At 35.6% G+C, this 20,261-nt stretch overlaps 1 protein-coding gene across 4 annotated transcripts in view; it reads right to left on the reverse strand.

Annotated features, from left to right (window-relative positions):
• STXBP5 (syntaxin binding protein 5) overlaps nt 1–20,261 on the reverse strand; it is a 169,614-nt gene that overhangs the window by 132,149 nt on the left and 17,204 nt on the right. For all 4 annotated transcript variants that reach the window (XM_019425027.2, XM_019425026.2, XM_019425025.2 and 1 more), the window contains exons 3-4: nt 10,850–10,931; nt 6,935–7,035 (exon numbers count right to left, since the gene is read on the reverse strand). In XM_019425027.2, coding sequence (XP_019280572.1) covers nt 6,935–7,035; nt 10,850–10,931 — 183 coding nt within the window. The remainder of the gene's footprint in view (nt 1–6,934; nt 7,036–10,849; nt 10,932–20,261) is intronic.

Genomic DNA, 20,261 nt, shown 5'->3' on the forward strand with positions numbered 1-20,261 from the left:
TAGACCAGTCTCTTTGGATGTCTCTCCGAACTTCCTTGTCAGAATTTCTTAGTTATGGATAATTTTCTTCTAGGAAGCTATCCAACACTTCCTGACCATCTTTCCTTTTACAGTCTCAAGGTCATCAAATCACAATCATCTTCCCTCTAAATAAACACTGACAGTTTCCCTTTTTCTTTTTAAATTTTGTCTCAGGACATGGTTCTCTAATAATCCCTGAGATGACTCATCACTTCCACAGAACTCCAAGCAATTCTCTTTCCTGGATTAGAATTAGGTCCAGAATAGCAGACCCTCTGTCAGGTTTCCTAACAGCCTGCATTCCATTCCATTACTGTGTTCTAGTCCTCAATTTCATCACACAAAATCACTCTTATTTCTAATGCTTGTACACTTTTCATTAAGCTACTTAAAAGAGAAATATTTTGCCAATATGACACAATTACTACAAAAACTATAATTCTAGATTTCTAATGTGTTGCAATATTATGATTATTTTTTTTTTCTTATTCAGTATGTGCAGTGAATTAATTCAAAATCTTTGGAAGACCTGTACAGATATTTTAAGGGCTGGTAGCTAGCCAAATATTCTTTTACAGCTATGCCCTGTTCATGTTTATACTGAGCAAATTATAAGCCTCATGAATATGCAAAGCACAAATTTAAGTAATATTTTAATTAAGAGTATAATGGGATAAATCAGTTTTTGTTTCTACAATAATTTATTTTTTGCTACTAAGAAAATCTAATGCTACAGCAGCAGTCACTTCCTGAAGTACCTTACAGGCATCAACTCCTCCACTGAGGTCCTAGTATCTGAATAAATTACTCCATCTCTGAAATATTTTCTTTTCTTAAGGACTTTGGACACTGATGCACCATTGATAACTGTTAGGATGAAATTTGTTATTACTAATGTATTCCATAGAAAATTGCATTTTCCTAACCATTAGAATGCATGCATGCTTTTTTTAGTCTCTAAACCAGTACTTGTATCTAATAACAAATGAATAGATATAAATGTGTCAGAATAAAAGAAATATATCTTAAAAGAAATACATTAATTTCAGTATTAAAGACTCAGCTATTCAGGTGTCTAACATATTTATGGAGAAAAATTCTACTCTTTGAAATTTCACTTGGGGAAATTTTTCTTGACCCCAGAGACTAAATAAAATTTATGTGAAAGTGTTTTATGAACAACACAGAATTATTAGAGATAATTATTAGAGATATAATAATTAGACAATAGAAGGTTTTAAAGAGGAAATCCCAGATCTATAATTTAGTCTTCAGTCTTAAAATGTTTCATATATTTTTAACTGCTCTAACATGGTTGAGAATACTGGTCATGTTCAAGGTGATAAAAAACTAGCAGAACAGATAGTTATAGTTGCTTATAAATCCATGAACTCCTCCCAATTAAACTTCCTTAAAATAAACAAACAGAGAAGCTAAATGGAACATACTCTAATTAAAACAAAAAAACCTACCAGACAGAATTTTACTTGTCAAATTCTCATTTTCCACCAAAGCCAAAGAATCTCTGTGTTACATGTATAAAGCCATGCAGAGCCAATATCATCGGCTCTAAGGATTTTCCAATGTCAATTAGTTGTTTCTATAAAGACTGTCTAATAAGTCAAATCTCTGGTACAGCTGATGCAGATACTTCAAGTTACAAAATTATTACTTTAAGTAAATACAATACCTTTAAAAAAAACAAAACAACTATATAGGTGATTTCTAAGGCACTGTTCCAAATGCTTTGTACATATTACTTATTTTATATGTATTAACTTTATAATATGCACCTTGGGGCTTTTGTGAGACAGTAATTATCCATTTTACAGATCACAAAACTCATCCAGTTAATAGGTGACTGAGCTATGCACTAAGATTCTACATAGGCAGTTTGGCTCAAAGTCTGAACTCTTAACCAGTATGGTACAATGCTTTTCAATGATAGAGAAAATCATATCTGAAGCTAAGTAACCACGTACGGTAAGAACTAAACTTGACAATCAGCATACGTAGGTTGCTAACCAAGGAGGAGATTTATAAGTTTATGTTATCCCCCAACTCAAAATCATTTACGGGAATTGAGATACATATTTATTTACTATGAACAAATGTCATTTTAACAGGCCTATCTGGGAAGCTAAGCTTGTCTTAACTTTGACCAAGATCCTAATGGCAAAGCCCAAGTCTGTCTTGTTTACCAAAGCACACTCAGCAGCTAGCATTAAGCTGGCACATGACAGGCATTCTATAATTACCTATAGAATAAATTGGGATAAGAGGAAGTTGTTTTAACATATGAGAGAAAAGAAATGATAAAGAATTACATGGATCAAAGAGGAAAAATTTCTGCAAATCATTAAACCAACACACAAAGCAATAAAGTAATCTGCCCAATTTCATATAGTTAAAACTAAGACTTGAGACTCTCAATTTCTTTTTCTTTTGGTATTTCTTTTGGTATTTTCCTCAATACCAAAAAAGTGAAATTCTATCCAAATACTCACATTACATAGTTGTACAAGATGTGAATGTACTTAACACTACTGAACTGTACACTCAAAAATGGTTGCGATAATCAATTTTACATGTATTCTAGCACAATTTCTAAGTCAAAACTGGAAAAATCCATATTATGAAAAAATATAATTTAAATCACTACATATAGTTTACATTATATTCACAAATTTCTACTACATTAAGAAAATTTACTTACAAAAATAAAACAATATTATGATAAAAAGTTTACATTATTTAACAAATGTAATGAAATGAAATGAAAAGTTATTTAAATTAAATAAAGATTTTCATAGTTTTCTACCTTTCCTAGTCTCAAAAGTAAAAACGTAAATGGCATAAAAATGAAATGGAGTAATTTAACTATTAAGTTGGCCGAATCCACTGTGAAATAAGGAGAAAACCAACTAGGCGACTCGTTATTGTACTTTGATGTCAAGAATAAAAATAAGCACTCTGGTAGTCATTAAAAATATTCACAAGATTTCCTGCTTTTTAAAATTGTTGGTGATGAGAGTGAAATGAGAGATGGCCATGATACTTATTCCCACAGCCCATGAAATAAGAGTGCAAGAGATGTGTCATTTCCAGGCAGAAACTTTAAGAGCCAACACATACGTCACCACAGTCTCTTTCTCCCTCCTATAGTGACTGGCAATGTTGTAAAGACCGGCTGTTCCTTAGCCAGGTTCTGGAATAGTGGTAATGAAAAGGAACAGAGTTCCAGCAAACCCACAGAGGATGTATAGTATAAGCAAAAATAAATTGTTGTTGTATTAAGTCATTAAGACTTGAGTCATTAAGATTATAGCATAACCCAGACAGACTATCCTGATGGACACAGATATAAAAACTGAATGTAAAGTGATTAAAAAAAAAAAAAAAAAAAAAAGGATAGATTCCTACAAATGTGGGAGATGGAAGGACTAGCAGGGCATGGCAAGATTTTGTCTCTTCCCCTACCTAGAGATAGGTGCTCTAACAGAAGGTTTCCATCCAGGTACAGATTACAGTCCTGAAAGAGAGCTCAGGCTGAGGGGCAGCTAAGTCTTGCCACCAAGGGTATGTTCCTAGAGCTGGAGGAAACCTCTACTGTGCCTTCCTCTCCCCATCTGTAGCTAAGTACGGAAGAAAGTGAGGCTCCTCCCAATTGCTACCTCTCTCCTTCCCGCCCCTTGAAGAAATCTGAACTTCAGCCTTGAGAGAATAGAAGTAGCTTCATCCATGAGACATCAAGCCCATTCCTTAACATTTTAGGTCCAATAGCTGCCATACAAGTCTAGCTATCCTAGAGGATCTCATGCTAAGGGGATATTCAAGGAACAAGTATTGCCCTAATGAAGTCCAAGGGGAAGTTGAACTTTGAACAGGACCAACTAATTTCTGCTGGTCAGGTGGGTAAAGACTATTACAAAACTCAAAACCGGGAACTCTATCAGTTTATTTCATTTGTAACTTTTAGGACCATCGCATATAACTGTGCAGAATATGCCCTGCATAATAGCACCCAACCCAGGAAGGCAGTGGTGGACTCTGTGAGGCTGCATTCACCAAGAAGACAGGTTCCTTTTTTGTACTTCACACAAAGGTGCCTTCTGTTTGTCAAGATTGTGCCTACAGGCACCTTATAGACGAACTCGCCATTCTTTACCCACTTTTACCAGAATTTCTTGGAGACCATCCCTGGAAGCACTATTGAAGAGACTTACTTCATACCTGACCATCATAGGACTGTGACTATTCTGCAACCCGTTGAACTTCAGACCTTTCTGCATGAAGATATACCATAATAACCCACAGTATATGTTTGTGATTTTGGACCACATACTGCTACATTCCTGTGTCCCGGTGAGAAATATGGACAGGCCACTGGCACTGAGGTATCACAGGCATTCTTCTGTTGGAATTCTACATCCTGGTAGCACCAGCATCCTTCCAGTGGGTAGCAGATCACAACACTACATGGACCAAATGAAATCACTGTGATGTGCTAGAGTCCAGTTTCCTAACTTTGACACTCTTGATATTTTGGACCAGATAAACTCTTTGTTATGAGGGACTGACTGCTTTGTCACTGTAAGATATTTGGCAGCATCCCTGGCCTTTATCTACTAGAAGCGAGTAGCACTGCTCACCCCTCCCTCCTCTAACTGTGACAAAACAGGTCTATAGACATTGTCCAATGCCCTCGGGGTGGGGGGTAAAATCACACCAGGAAGACAGCAACTCTGCTAGACCTATACTTCCATTTCCAGCAGGTGCTATGAGACTGACAAGATGGGCACTAGCACTAAGATGTCTATCACTATCTCTACCTGCTTGATGGCATCTGAAGTTGATGCAGGACTCCCCCTGCGATCCAGGTGGCAAGGAGACTAAGGAATTCTGCCTGGCAAGTTGAGCCTGGCCCTATTCCTAGCAGGTAGAAAAGAACTGAACCTTAACTGTTTGCTTTTCCTGCCCTATGTCACCCTCCCTCCTTCCATTAACTCCTCCTTCACTTCTGTCCCTCTCCTGGAAGAAGCAGAACCATGACTCCAAGTTACTAAGATGATCTATCTTCCCAAGCAAGATGTAGCCCAACAGCAAATTTTGCTACTGATCCCGGCCAACTCTGGTCTCTGAACACCACACGGTGTAAACAGGTCTTGGTGTTGGCTAAAGAAGTCTGAACTGCTATATTCTCACCAGCCTTTTTAGCTTGCCTACTTTGGAGGGCCACCGTGGGCAAAAACCCAGACTTACAAATTGACCTATTTATATAACCTGAACAGATCAACATTTATCAAAGCAGGAATGGTCTGATCCTTGGATATGCACTGGGCAGTCTGATGCCTGGCTTTCACAGAAAACAGGGCCTAAAGACACTAACCTCACTGCATTTAGATACTACATAGACCCAGATTTCTTAACTTTGGCACATATACGTATATATTCACATCTGCTCCTGCTTATGAGTGCGTGCACACACACACACATTTTTATATATACATCAAAAAATATATCTCATAAGCAATGGGGGGGCTATATTTTTTACTTTTATTTCATGCTGAAATAAGTTCTAGATGAATTAAAGATTTAGCACAAAAATGTAACTTTAAGAGCATTATAAGAAAATATGGGAGGGGCTCCTGGGTGGCTCAGTCGGTTAAGCATCCAACTCTTGATTTTGGCTCATGTCATGATCTCACAGTTCATGGAATTGAGCCCCAAGTTGGCTCTGCACTGACAGCATGGAGCCTGCTTGGGATTCTGTCTCTCCCTTTCCCCCACTCACACGTGTTCTCTCTATTCCTCTCAAACTAAATAAATTTTACAAATTAAAAAAAAATAAAATATGGGAGAATGTTTAATCAAATTAGGATGGAAAAGGTCTAATATACAGTAGAATATTACTGGGCCATAAAAAGGAATGAAATCTTGCCACTTGCAACGACATGGATGGATCTAGAAGGTATAATGCTAAGTGAAATGAGTCAGAGAAAGACAAATACCATATGATTTCACTTACATGTTAAATTTGAGAAACAAAACAAATGAACAAAAGACCAAAAAACCAGACTCTTAACTATAGAGAACTGATGGTTACCAGAGGGGAGGTGGGTGAGGGAATGGGTAAAGTAAGTGAAAGAGGATTAAGAGTACACTTATGATGAGTACTGAACAATGTACCTAAGTGTTGAATCACCATATTGTACACTGAAAACTAACATAACACTGTGTGTTCATTATAGCGGAATTAAGAAAGTAAAAAACAAGGTCTTACTAATCATAGCACAAAGCTCACAAGTCATATACGAGATTTCTGTGACCAAACTGTTATACTTCTACGAATTTACCTCACAGATAGACTTGAATAAATGGATGAAGACATATATGTAACATAACATCACAACACAGCGGAGGAAACGAACAGCAGACCGAAAAGGATATAAATGTCCATTGATGAAGACTGACTAAATTAGGGTACTTCCATACAATGGAATATCATGCTGTTGTGAAAATGACAAAGGAAGGCTGGCCTGTGTCCAATAGTTAACAATCAGATATATTATTGAGTGAACACAAATTAAAGAAGGAATATATAATGCCTTCCCTTTTATGCAAAAAAAAAAAAAAAAAAAGGAGCTATATACAGAGATTTTTGCCTACATGCACAGACTAAGTATTTCTAGAAGGACACAAAACAAATTTATGTGGTGTCTCTGGAGAGGGAAATGGGTCTGGAAAGGAAGGAAACTTGCTTTTTATTGCATATCCTTTGAAGTTTTTGAATTATTTTTTAGATTGTGCATAAAGTCTATTACAAAAAAATAAAATCAAAGAATAAAATTCAAAGAAAACATTTCAAAATAGAATAACAAATATCATATATAGGATAACAAAGAATTCTTACCTTTCTCTGCAAAATTTAAGTGAATGTAAAATGGCAGGTCTCTTTTGACGTAAATTCCATAAATGTAAGGTGTCATCAGCCAAGGCACTCACGAGAGCTCCCTTAAAAATAAAATGTAATACATTTTACACAGAATATATTTTGCAAACACTAAAGCTACTAAAGAGCTGCCAAAAAAAATCTTCCCAGACTTCAAAACTTTCTGCCAATAGGTTTAGTTTAGAGAAATATTTGCCTCACCCAAATTCTAAACAGCAGGTGTAAAACGGTGTGTTACATGTATATGTATGTGTAAGAAATGTTTTAACTTCAGTAAAGTATAATTTCGTATCTTATACACTACAAGCATACTAGAATCTAGTTGGATATTAAGGTTGATAACTAGCTATATAAAATTAGAGGTCAGACTATTTGGGTGGCTTGACCACTACCGTACATCTTCCTTGGGTAAAAGAAAAATACAATGTGAAGGAACCTTCATATTTTATTTGGCTTAAGACAAATTCTTCTGAATGTACTATGCCTAGATCCTAATTCTACTACTAGAATGGTACAGAAAATAAAGATACCATTTAGCACACTCTAACTTCAATATTTAAAGGGTTGAACAATCAACCAATTTAGAAAGTTAAAATATCTGATAGTATTAAATCCTGTTAAGCATGGAGAAGAAAATCTCTGGTCCTAGGTGAGAATCACACAGGAAGCTCAGTCTCACCCGTGACCTGACAAACCAGAATTTTCAGAGCAAGGACCTCTGTGTATTTATAAAAGTCTTCAGAGGTGATTCTGATGTGTGAACAGGATTAAGAATCTCTGGACTGAGGCTGATTTCTTAAGACATGCGCATGTTTTCCTCAAAAGAGTCAGATACTTTTCATCTCTACTGACAGAATAAATTTTAAAAAATGTAATATGAAGAATTTATGTTAATTTCAAAAAGGATTTGCAGTTCTAATCATTTAGGTTATTATGAGAAATTTTAAAATCTCCTTTTTTAACTTAAGAGTTTCTCATTTATCAGAGAGGATTAAAATAGCTCTAAAGGCAAAATTTACATTAAATCATCTCTCCAAGGCCTTTCCCCTTTCGCAATTCTATGGAGGCTACTCTATTGTGTAATTCCTACTGCTACATGACTACCAGTAAGCAGAAATAAAGTCCACATACTCTCCCTTTCACTAGAAAGCATCGTCTTATCTAATATCACTTTGAAGCAGGGATGCCTAGTGGCTCAGCTGGGTGAGTACCCGACTCTTGATTTCAGCTCAGATCATGATCCCAGGGTAGTAGGATCAAGCCCTGTGTCAGATACCACACTGGGCACGGAATTGCTCAGGATTCTCTCTCTCTTTCCCTCTGTTCCTCTCTCCCACTCACGCTTTCTCCCTCTCTCCCTATAAAAAAAAAAAAAAAAAAAAAAAAAAAAAAAGGATAAACAAAAATATATAAAAAATACATCATTTTGAAGCAGTGAAACTCAAAGATTCAGAGTATCAAAGATCTGTACTCTTCATTCTTATTTCCACCATAGTTTCACAGCATGTCAACTTCTCTCTCATGATGTACACACCATTTTGAAATCTCAAGAAGAGATGTAGAGCCAAAATGGCAATAACAGCTTGACCACCTCCTCTGATGGCTCCTTTACCTATATATATGGTTTACTAAAAACAAAAGCAAATGCCTACTCTCAATGATCAGATTTCCATTATCTAACCTCATTTAAATATTCATATTTTGAAAAGCATTTTTAAAACAGTAACATCACCTTCAAGTACTCAAAAAGTAACATTTGAGCATGTAAAATAAAAAGTCACATCCAAGAACTCTATGATGACTCCTATTAAAAAGAACCCTGTAATACAAATGACAACATAAACTACTTAAGATTTCTAAAATTTAGGTGTATAGGTAATCTGCAATATGTTATTTACATTGGTTCATGTACAGCTTCTTTTTTTAATGTTTATTTTGAGAGAGAGAGAAAGCAAGTGAGCAGGGGAGGGTCAGAGAGAGAGGGAGAGAGAGAATCTCAAGCAGGCTTTGTGCTGTCTGCACAGAGCCTGACACAGGTCTCAAACTCACAGTGAGATCATGACCTGAGCCGAAATTAAGACACTAAACTGAGCCACCCAGGTGCCCCGGTTCATGTACAGCCTTAAGAAATAATCTTAACACAAGTATAAAGATGGAGAACAGGTTAATGGTTGCCAGGGATTAGGGACTGAGAGCAGGAAGGGGCACAATTACAAAAGGGTAGCCTTAGGGAATTTCTTTATGATGATGAAACTGATCTGTATCTTGTTCAAGGTGGTCATTACACAAATCTATATGTGTCATAAAACTGCACAGAACCACACACACACACACACACACACACACACACACACACACACACGAGTGCATGTAGAAACCTGGTGGTGAAATCTAAATAAGGTCTATAGTCTAGCTAATAGTAGTATATGGACGTTATTTTGCTGGTTTGAGATCTTACTACTGTTATACATAATGTTACTATTGGGGGAAGCTGGGTGGAGTACACACAGGACCTCTTTATTTTGAAACTAACTGCTAATAGAATTATTTCATAACAAAAGTGTTTTAAAAACAGGAAACTAATCTTGAGTCCTCCTAACAGGGTTCCACAACTTTCTATATTATGATTTCTTTTGTACTTTAACATTTTACAATACCTATTACACAATTCTACACAGAACACTGAAGTTTTTAAATTACACTTCTGACCCTGAAAAGCCTAAACAATTGCATATTAATATTCTGATATAAATAAAAACATTTTACATAAGGTTAGAGGTATCAAGTATTGTTTTTTTCCACTCATATATACTTAAGAATTTATTCCACGGAACCTAAGGACATGAGGGCAAAAAGAACGTCCACAGACTATCACCACATCTGAAGACAGAAGAGACTTTTCTGGAGTAATTTCTTATGACCAGTTTTTCCTGCCCATCACTGCATACAATAAACATCATTCTCAGTGTTGCTCATATTTTTAATTTTTTAACTTTTTATTATTCTTTTTTAAATTCCAGTTAGTTAACATACAGTGTTATATTAGTTTTAGGTGTACAACATAGTGATTCAACACTCCCATACCTCACCTGGTGCTCATCAGGACAAGTGCGCTCCTTAATGCCCATCACCTGTCCCCCATCCCTACACACCCTTCTCCCCTCTGATAACCATCACTTTGTTCTCTATAATTAAGAGTCTGTTTCTTGATTTGTCTCTTTCTATTCCTTTTGCTCATTTGTTTCTTAACTTCCACATATGAGTGAAATCATATGTTATTTCTCTTTCTCTGACTTATCTCACTTAGCATTATACTCTCCAGCTCCATGTCATGGCAAAAACTTTTTTTAAAACCTGCAAGCATGCTGTCTACACTGCTGATAAAATAGTATTTGTTTCCTGAGCTCCTTCCTAACTTTATACTCCATCAAAAAGAAAGGCATCATCAATTACTTGAACCAGTAAGTGACAAAACAAGAATTTTGGACAATAACCAGTTTCTAATGGATTTTCGTTTCCTGGTTATATTTCAAATAATTTATTAGAGAAGTACATTTTGTCGTTTATAATAAACTCAATCTCTAAAACCATTTTTTTAATACAGATTTTAACGTTACATAACTTTCAATATCCATGAACTAAAACTTAAATGTAGCACCTTATTCCATTCTATTTGCAACACTGTCTTGAGAAACATCTTACATTATTTATGTAACTTCCCATGATGATGCCATAAAGTGAACTGCTATTAGCTCTGATCTTTAAGAAATTCACTTTTGTACAAATATTTAAATATGAATGCATGCAAGAAATCTGAAAGACCAGATGTGCCCCTATTTCATATATAAGTAGGACAGATTAAAGCAATTCACTAACCTCATTAATCAGGAACTGAAGCTGGATTACTGCAGCTCCACTGTCATGTTGACAATAACATTCTACTCCTGGACGACCAAAGCTGTGATTAATTTCATTAAGGAGTCTATAGTATGCGTGGGCTTTTTGTAGCAATTGCTAAGTTATATAATAGACCAACATTCCAATGACCTGATATTCAGTTCAGGCTCTTTACTGAGATTGAGATTCAGAGTTACATTTATTACACATCAATCAAATCAGCTAGCTTCTGCTCATAATCAGAAGTCTCAGAGATTATAGGTCTAGAAGAAATAAGTAGCTGTTCTTTCTAGAAAACAAAAGAACTATCAAAAACAACAACATACAGAACACAAAATATATTTAATACACTTTACTCTGGCTCAGGTATTTTTTTTTTCTTTCCCTTAAAATAAAAAGAGAAAAGATAGTTGATCTGCAGAACATCCAATTTTGCCCAAGACAGCAAACAAATCTGAAAAGCAGAGACATGTCATTTTAGAATAATGCTTTTGGAGCCAATCTTTTTAGTGGCATTGTTCACACCTATAGTGTTATTTTTCAATAGTGTAAGTTAATATAACCACGTAACTATGTTTGCAATTGTGGCATGTTATATTACCAATGAACATATCAATCTTTTACAACAGGCTTGAATACAAAATATGCAAACTTCTATTAATTTCCCCATGATAATAAAAATAAACACACATTTTCTGTGTCAGGCATTATACTAAACATGTCATATATATTAACTCATTTAATCCTCATAATCTATGAAGAATATATAGTTTCTCCCCTATGAACAATAAGAAACTGAAGCACAGAGGAATCAAGTAACTTGTAAGTCACACGACTAGAAAGCAGCAGAGGAGCGATCTGAATAAGCATTCTGGCTCCAGAGTCTTTACTCTTAATACTAAGGTATGCTAACAACAAAACAAAAAATCCAAACACTTACACAACTTACTATGTGCCAGACATTGTTACATGCTTTTTATTTTCATAAACTTGAAATAAGAAATTAGCCATTTTAACATGCTGCTAATCTACTTTTCACTAGTTAATAAATATTAACTGAAAATAAAAATTTATAGCTAAAACTAAGATATGATGGGATTTAATAAAATTGTTAGTAAATATTAACTGAAAATAAAAATTTACATCTAAAAGCAAGATATGATGGGATTTAATAAAACTGTAGCTCTCTTTATACAATGCCATTATTCAGGTATATAGACTATTTCCTATATTCTATTAATACATGCCCCCTAGGGTTCTTAAGTAAAAATAATCACACTAAAAGTTAAATTCTTATTTTCTCTGCACCTTTTCCTTCTGAGTTCTAGAAGTTTTTCTAGGAGATATTTATTTTCCAGGGATTTTGTTCATTTTATTGCCAGCAATTAATTGCTCTAATATTTCATAAACTAATAGACTAATCATGCATGTTTAGCTTATACTACCCTACTCTTTAAACATCTTTAAACTTTTACCATCACCATCACCCTCATCAGTATTAATAGTACTATTTTCACTACAGCGATTGCCCAAAAGCATCTACAGGAAGCCAGATTTCAATGGCTCTACTGGCACGGTACCAAATCACACCTGTTTGGCCGAAAAAAGAAATACCTACATCTCTGTTCATCCATTTCTTTTGTCAGGATGACAGCACAGACTCTGCCTTTTTAGCTAGCAGAGTGAGTCTAATTCTAATCCATCCAGCTAAATTAGTCTTGCTGGCACCAATCAGCATATTCTAAAATTCTCATTTTACATGGAGTAAAACTTCTCTTATTATCAGATGAGAAGTTAATGAAAAATGTGAGCTATTATGAAAAATCATACAAATTCTATTTACCTATCGTATTTTTCAGAAATCATATATAATTTTGCATATCTTGTGATATTATCCAAACACTTATATATATTTTTTTAAGTGTTTAATGTTTCCTTGTTTTTGAGAGACAGGGCGTGAGCAGGAGAGGGGCAGAGAGAGAGGGAGACACGGAATCCGAAGCAGGCTCCAGGCTCTAAGCTGTCAACACAGAGCCCGACGCGGGGCTCGAACTCACAAACCGCGAGATCATGACCTGAGCTGAAGTCAGACACTCAACTGACTGAGCCACCCAGGCGCCCCTAAAGTATTCTTTAACTGAATACTAGAGTTCAGAATTGTTTTTCTTAAATAAAACATAGCTATAACTACCCCGGTATAGGATTTGTAGTTTAATATTTTAAATGGAACTTTAAAGATACTGGCAATGCATTCTAAGTGTAGCATTCACATAGAATCTATTTCTTTTCTGATCATTTACTGTTATACATACAGCATCAGAGAAATTTTAGGTGACTGACCTTCATGAAGTCCAACCCTCTGGGGCACCTGGGTGACTCAGTTGGTTAAACAGCAGACTCTTGACTTTGGCTCAGGTCATGATGTCACGGTCTGTGGTATTGAGCCCCATGCCAGGCTCTGCACTGACAGCACGGAGTCAGCTTCAGATACTCTTTTTCTCTCTCTCTCTCTCTCTCTCTCTCTCTCTCTCTGCCCCTCCCCTGCTCATGTTCTCTCTCTCTCTCAAATAAATAAACTTAAAAAAAAAAAACCCTCCATTTTGTATTCACATTTCATCAGTTTATATATTCTTAAAGTGAACTAATTACTTGATTATAACATCATATATAACAGGCACAAACAGATGTGGGAATACACAGAACCGATTCTTGGTTAAGTAAAGTATAAGCAAACAGCTCTGCTAATTAGGGCCCAATGGTTTGAAAACTTTAGCATGCTGTGAGCATCAATCAATATTTTATTCATAGAGACTGGAAAGTATCTGTAAGTCCAGGAAGTCGGTTATATGGAGGTCAAGAAAGGTTTGTTCTTACTCTATGTATGGCCAGAAAAACTGCACTTTTTTATGGCATTAATATTAATATAGTCACAGCTAAGATGATCAATATACTTTAATAAACAAGAAGCACTTACTATCTACTAAGTTTTAGGCTCTGTATCTTAAATACATAACTGTACTTAATCTTCACGGTAACGCTGAAAGGTAGTTATTATCCATATTTTACAAATGATAATTCTGAGGCTCAGATAAGTGCTTTTTCTCAAGGTTACTACTGATTTCTTTCTTTTTTCCTTTGGATAAGGTAGTACTATGCTGCAGCCAGCCCTGAAGGATCCTGATACTATAAAAGTCCCATGTGTTGGGGAAAAAATCCTAAGTCATTACTTCATTGTAACAAAAAGCTTAAAATAAAATTTTAAGGAATGGAAATTACTTACATATAATCAAAAAATATTAGTTTGAAAGACTGTAAGTTCCAAAGCAAGTAGTTCTCAATCCAGGCAGTGTGTCAGAATCACAGCTCCACTGCAAATTTACTAAACCCAAATTGCCTGAGAAGTAGCCTAATTAGGTATCCTTTTTTGTTTTGTTGTTGTTGATGTGCCACAGGAACATCTGAGGCACAGTGAGAATTAAGACACCTGCTTTCAAGTCGGCTCACATGCCGGCTCCACCAGTACTTGCTGTGACCTGAGAATTACTACAACGCTCCACTTTCTTATCTACAAGATGCAGATACCTATCTAGCCTAGCTTGCAGAACTATGATGAGAATTAAAACCACTGAGAGTGTACTTCCCAAATCGTAGCCATTATCATTATTTAACTGGTATATTCACTACTTTAACAAGAATTCAAGATACCCTACAGTTGACATATCATAATGTAAGAAAAAAACAACTTTGACTATATTAGATTCCTAATATAGTTATACCTATAATTATAATGGTGTCTGCTCCTTTCTATATGCAGCAATCAATTATAAGACAAAGGCAAACTGCAAGGCTACAGTGAGCATTTCTTGCTGTCAATATAGCTTACCTTATAATTCTGAACTCCAGTGTACTCTTTTTAAAATGGTCTGATCTTCCTATAATGGATACCTTTAGTCTCTTTTTGTTGTTGTTTTGTTTTTTTGTTTGTTTTTACTGCTCGCCTATCAAGAGCTAGGGTATCTACCTAATCTTACTGTCATCTTTGTCTCTGGGGTAAACCAACTAATTTATATGGCCCATGACACAGGCCATAAACTGCGTGCACAACTACTTATGGGTTTTGTCCAAACAAGCACCATCATAACTCCTGAATAAGAGCTGCAGAAGACAAGACTAAAACAGGTTGAAATCAAAGTATTTGAATTTAGGTATGAACCTCTAAGTAAGCAGCAGGGAGAAAAGAAATAATGAAAAAAACAAAAACAAAAACAAAACATGATGAAACTAGCAATTACTGAAGAATAATCAAAAAGAGGTAATTGGAAAGATAAACAGAAAAAAAGACCAAAACCAGTTAAACCTTCTATAACATTATATAATCAAATTCAAAACCAAAATAAACATTTATTCAATTGTCTAAATGGGTTTTTTTGTTTTGTGTTTTGGAACAGGAGGAAGAAAGGAGGAATTAGGGAGCCTTTAAGTACATCATCACAGTAATTAACATTTATTAAACACTTAATATGTATCAAGTACTATATATGTATTAGCTTACAAGAGTACCTCTACTATAGGCTCTGTTGTTTACAAAAGAGGAAACTGAGATACAACAAGGTTACTTAAGGCCATCCAGCTACTTAATAAAGAAGCTGGGTTTGAACCCTGGCAATCTAAATCCAGTACCCACACACACATATATGCATACAAATATTTATATATAAATCACCAAGGCTTAATTCACCAAAAAAGAGCCAATTTTCACATATTAAAAGAGGACTTTATCTCCATTTTGACCTTAATCAGTACTTTCTGTTAAGTTCTTCTTTCCAGCTTATCTTCTAACTCAAGCAAAGGACCCACTGGGCAAAGCATCCCATGATGGAACCAAAACTACCCCTCAAGCAACAGGGACTGCCCCAACACCAGCAAGAGCTCACAGAATTGACCCTGAGACAATGATCAACCTGACCTTTACTGCCCACCTGCGTGTACCCACTGAGGTTTGTCCCACATTTTCCTGAAGTATTTTAAGCACACTGAAGACAGTCTGAGACTCCAGCCTGCTGTATTCCCTGTGGTAGCCTCATGGAAATAAATTTCTTTCCTGTTTCACCACCGCTCGTCTCTCTGCTTTGATTTTGTCAGAAGAGAGTGGTCGGACCTGGTCTGTCTGGGACTCCCAACAGCCAGGTGCTCTTGTATCCATGGGCCTTGGTTAGAATGTAAATGTCACTTCCCGACTTGCTTTCACTCATTTTAAAACCAGGGAATGAAAACAGAAGAAACATCTATAATATTTTTTACCTGAGTACAAAATAAAGTCAGACTGGTCTAAAACTATAAAATTAGACCAAATGCAACTTTTAGTAGCAAGTAAACATTATAAAGGCAACTGGGCAAAAGCAACACACCAATCAAAAAATGTTTTCCAGGGACAACCTAGGTGGCTCAGTCCTTTAAGCACCTGACTCTTGATTTCCACTCAAGTCATGATCTCACTGTCCTGGGATTGAACCCTAGCGTGGGGCTCCGCACTGACAGCATGGAGATTGCTTGGGATTCTCTCTCTCCCTGTCTCTGTGCCTATCCCCAGCTCATGTACTTTCTCCCGCTCTCAAAATAATAAACACTAAAAAAAATTTTTTTCAGACTCATTCCTCATGTTAGTTCACGGTAACAAATACCTACTAATTTTAATAGTAGAACACTATAGCCAAGCAGAATTAGCAAAAAGCTGAGTTCTCTATTCTAATTATAGTCAAAATTTTGAGACTGCCTCCTTACAAATGTTTTCATGTGTAAAATGATCAGCCTACAAACATTTTAGAGACTGAAGCTACATGAGAGGAACTGTTCTTACCAAATTAAGCAAGATATTAAAATGAGTAAACAACCCTATCCTTCAAAAGCCCATAGAATCAAAGACTTGTATTAGTAGAATAAAGGACAAAAATCGCATGATCATCTCAGGGGACACAGAAGAAGCCTTTAACTAAATCCATCCCCCTTTCATGATAAAACACTCAAGGAAAATGGAACTTCCTCAGCCTGACAAAGGGCATGTATGAAAAACCCACAACTCACATCATACTTAATGCTGAAAGATTAAAATGTATACTTTCCTGTTAAGCTCAGGAAAAAGACAATGTCCACTAGTGCTCACCATTTCCATTCAACATATGCAGGATGTTCTGGCTGGGGAAAACAGGCAAGGAAAAGAAATACAAAGTGTCCAGACTGGAAAAGGAGGAAGTAAACTAAAACTGTTCTACTCATAGAAGACATGATCTTGTATATGGAAAATTCTAAGGAATTCCCTAAAACAAACAAACAACAACAACAAAAAAAACCCAACTGAACAAATAAAGGTTGTGATTGCACAATACAAGACTACACAACACAAGATCAATATACAAAAATCAATTGTACTTCTATACATTGGCAATAAACAATCTGAGAAGTGAAATGAAGAAAACAATTCCATTTACAATATCTCAAAGAATAAAATACTTAGGAACAAATTTATTCAACAAAATGCAAGACTTGTACGCTGAAAGCTACAAAACATTGTTGAAACAAGAGCGAAGTGAAAAAACATCCTATATTCATGGAACAGAATAATATTCATCAAACTGATCTATAAAATTAACACAGTCTGTCACAATCCTAGCTATTTGCTAGAAATCCTAGCCTAAAATGAGATTAAAATTAATGTGGAAAGGGACCCAGAACAACCAAAACAATCTTTAGAAAGAAGAACAAAGTTGGAAAACTCACATTTCCCCAATTTCAAAACTTAATACAATATTACAGTAATCAAGACAGTGTATTAGTATAATTAGCTACCGTATGGCTAGATCAATAGAATAAACAGACAACCGAGAAATAAACATTTATGATCAACTGACTTTGACAAGGATGTCAAGACAACTCAATAGAAAAAGAATACTCTTTTCAACAAATGGCCTTAGGACAACTGGATATTCACATGAAAAAAATGTATTTGGACCCCTATCTCACACTATATAAAAAATACTAGCTCAAAATGGAGACCTAAATGTAAGAGCTAACATTATAAAACACCTAAAAGAAAGCATACGTCTTTGTGACCTCAGATAAGGTTGTGGTTTCTTAGATATAATACCAAAATCATAAGCCACAAAAGGAAAACTAGATAAACTGAACTTCATCAACATTAAAAACTTTGTGTGTTTCAAAAGACATCGTCAAGACAATGAAAAAAAAATCCATAGGAGAATTTATAAATCACGTATCTGATTAAGGATTTAATATCCAGAATATAAAGGGCTTTTACAATTGAATAACAAAAAAAATCAAATTTAAAAATGGAAAAAAGGAGGGGCTCCTGAGTGCCCCAGTCAGCTGAACGTCTAACTCTTGGTTTCAGCTCAGGTCATGATCTCACAGTTTGTGGAGTCAGGCCCTGTGTCAGGCTCTGCACTGACAGTGCATATACCCTGCTTGGGATTCTCATCTTCCCTCTCTCTCTTTCTGCCACTCCCCTGCAAACTCACTCTCTCTCTCTCTCTCTCTCTCTCTCTCTCAAAATAAACCAACATTTAAAAAATAAAAATGGAGAAAGGATATGAATAGATATTTCTGAAAAGAAGATACACAAAGAGCCAAAATATAAATAGATGCTCAACATCATTAGTCATTTGAGAAGTGGAATCAAAGCCACAATAAAATACCGCTCCACCTCCTCTAATATGATTATAAAAGACAACTACAAGAGTTTGTGAGGACGTGGAGAAAGGAGAATCCTTGATTACTATTGGTAGGACTACTGTTAGATGGTGCAACCAACTTTGGAAAATAATTGGCAATTCCTCTACGTTAAACAGAGTTACCATATGACTCTGCAATTCCACTCCTTCAGGAATATAAACGAGAGATGAAAACATACATACACAAAAGACTTCTACACAAATGTTCACAGCATTATTCCTAAGAGTCAAAAAAGAGGAAAATCCAAATGTCCATCAACTGATTATTAAATAATAAGCAGTGTATTTATACTATGAGATATTCAGCCATAAAAAGAAAGGAACCACTAATACATGCCACAATATGGATAAACCTCAGAAACATTATGCTAAGTAAAAGAAGCCAATCATAAAAGACTACATATTACATGATTCTATTTATATGCTATGTCCAGAATAAATCCATAGAAATAGAGAGTAGGTGAGTGGTTGTGAAGGACTGGGTGAAGAGGGTAAGGCAGGACAACTGATACTAGGTATGGGGTTTCTTACTGGCGTAAAGAAAATGTTCTGAAGTTAAGAAATGTCAATGATTGCATACTCCGTGGATATAATGAGAAGTCCTGAACGATATACTTTAAAAGGGTGAATTATATGGTATGTAAAAATAACTCCATAAAGCTGTTATACAAAAGAACAATCAGCTTGTATGAATGATAAATGATAATACAAATAGGCAAAAACAAAAGACAGAATTTAAGGCAGGAAATGATTGCAATTATTAATGGAACAAGTTAAAACATTATATTCTTTTTTTTTTTTTAATGTTTTATTTATTTTTGAGACAGAGAGAGACAGAGCGTGAGCAGGGGAGTGGCAGAGAGAGAGCGAGACACAGAACACAGGCTCCAGGCTCCGAGCTGTCAGCACAGAGGTCAATGCGGGGCTCGAACCCACGAACTGTGAGATCGTGACCTGAGCCGAAGTCGGTCGCTTAACCGAATGAGCCACCCAGGCGCCCCTAAAACATTATATTCTTAATGTTTTAAGAATCCAGTCTTCCCTTTAACTAGGATTTAAATATCTTTCAGAAGCAATGAATGAATTTCACTATTCAGCGACCTAACTGAAATGCAGCATAAAAAAAGGAAAAATAAAATCACACTACAGTTTAGCATTTTTGCAATTAAGCTCATTTCCTTCTGTCTTGCACTCAATTTTCAAACATTTTTATTTCGTTCAAGATTTAAACACAGAAAGTATTTAATGGATGAGAAACAACAAGAAAACCCTTTATAAGCTTTTAAAATTCCATGAATCTGTAAGGTCAGCTTATTCATTTTATCTTTCGATCATTTGTGAGGCTGGTATCACCATCACAACAAAAATTTCTCTTACTTTAGTCTTCCTCCTGGGATTTCTACTGTGCTATCAGCGAAGCCGAATAAAAAAATAGTCAAAGAAGCAGGCAATGGGACCGTAGCCCGTGGTTAAATTCTTAGAGGACAGCTCCTAGGCAAGTTTTCACTGCTCTCACTATTGCTGTGTATTATACACATATTTTGACAACCTCTACTTTTTATGAAGAATGTGAAAATACCAAGACTGGTATATACTTAGTAAATTATTAAGATCTTTCAAGATTATATATCTTTTCAGAGAATCTG

Source organism: Panthera pardus, unplaced genomic scaffold (genome assembly GCF_024362965.1).
Source record: "Panthera pardus isolate Hobbes unplaced genomic scaffold, ASM2436296v1 HiC_scaffold_17, whole genome shotgun sequence".
In the NCBI taxonomy this organism is placed as follows: Eukaryota; Metazoa; Chordata; class Mammalia; order Carnivora; family Felidae; genus Panthera; species Panthera pardus.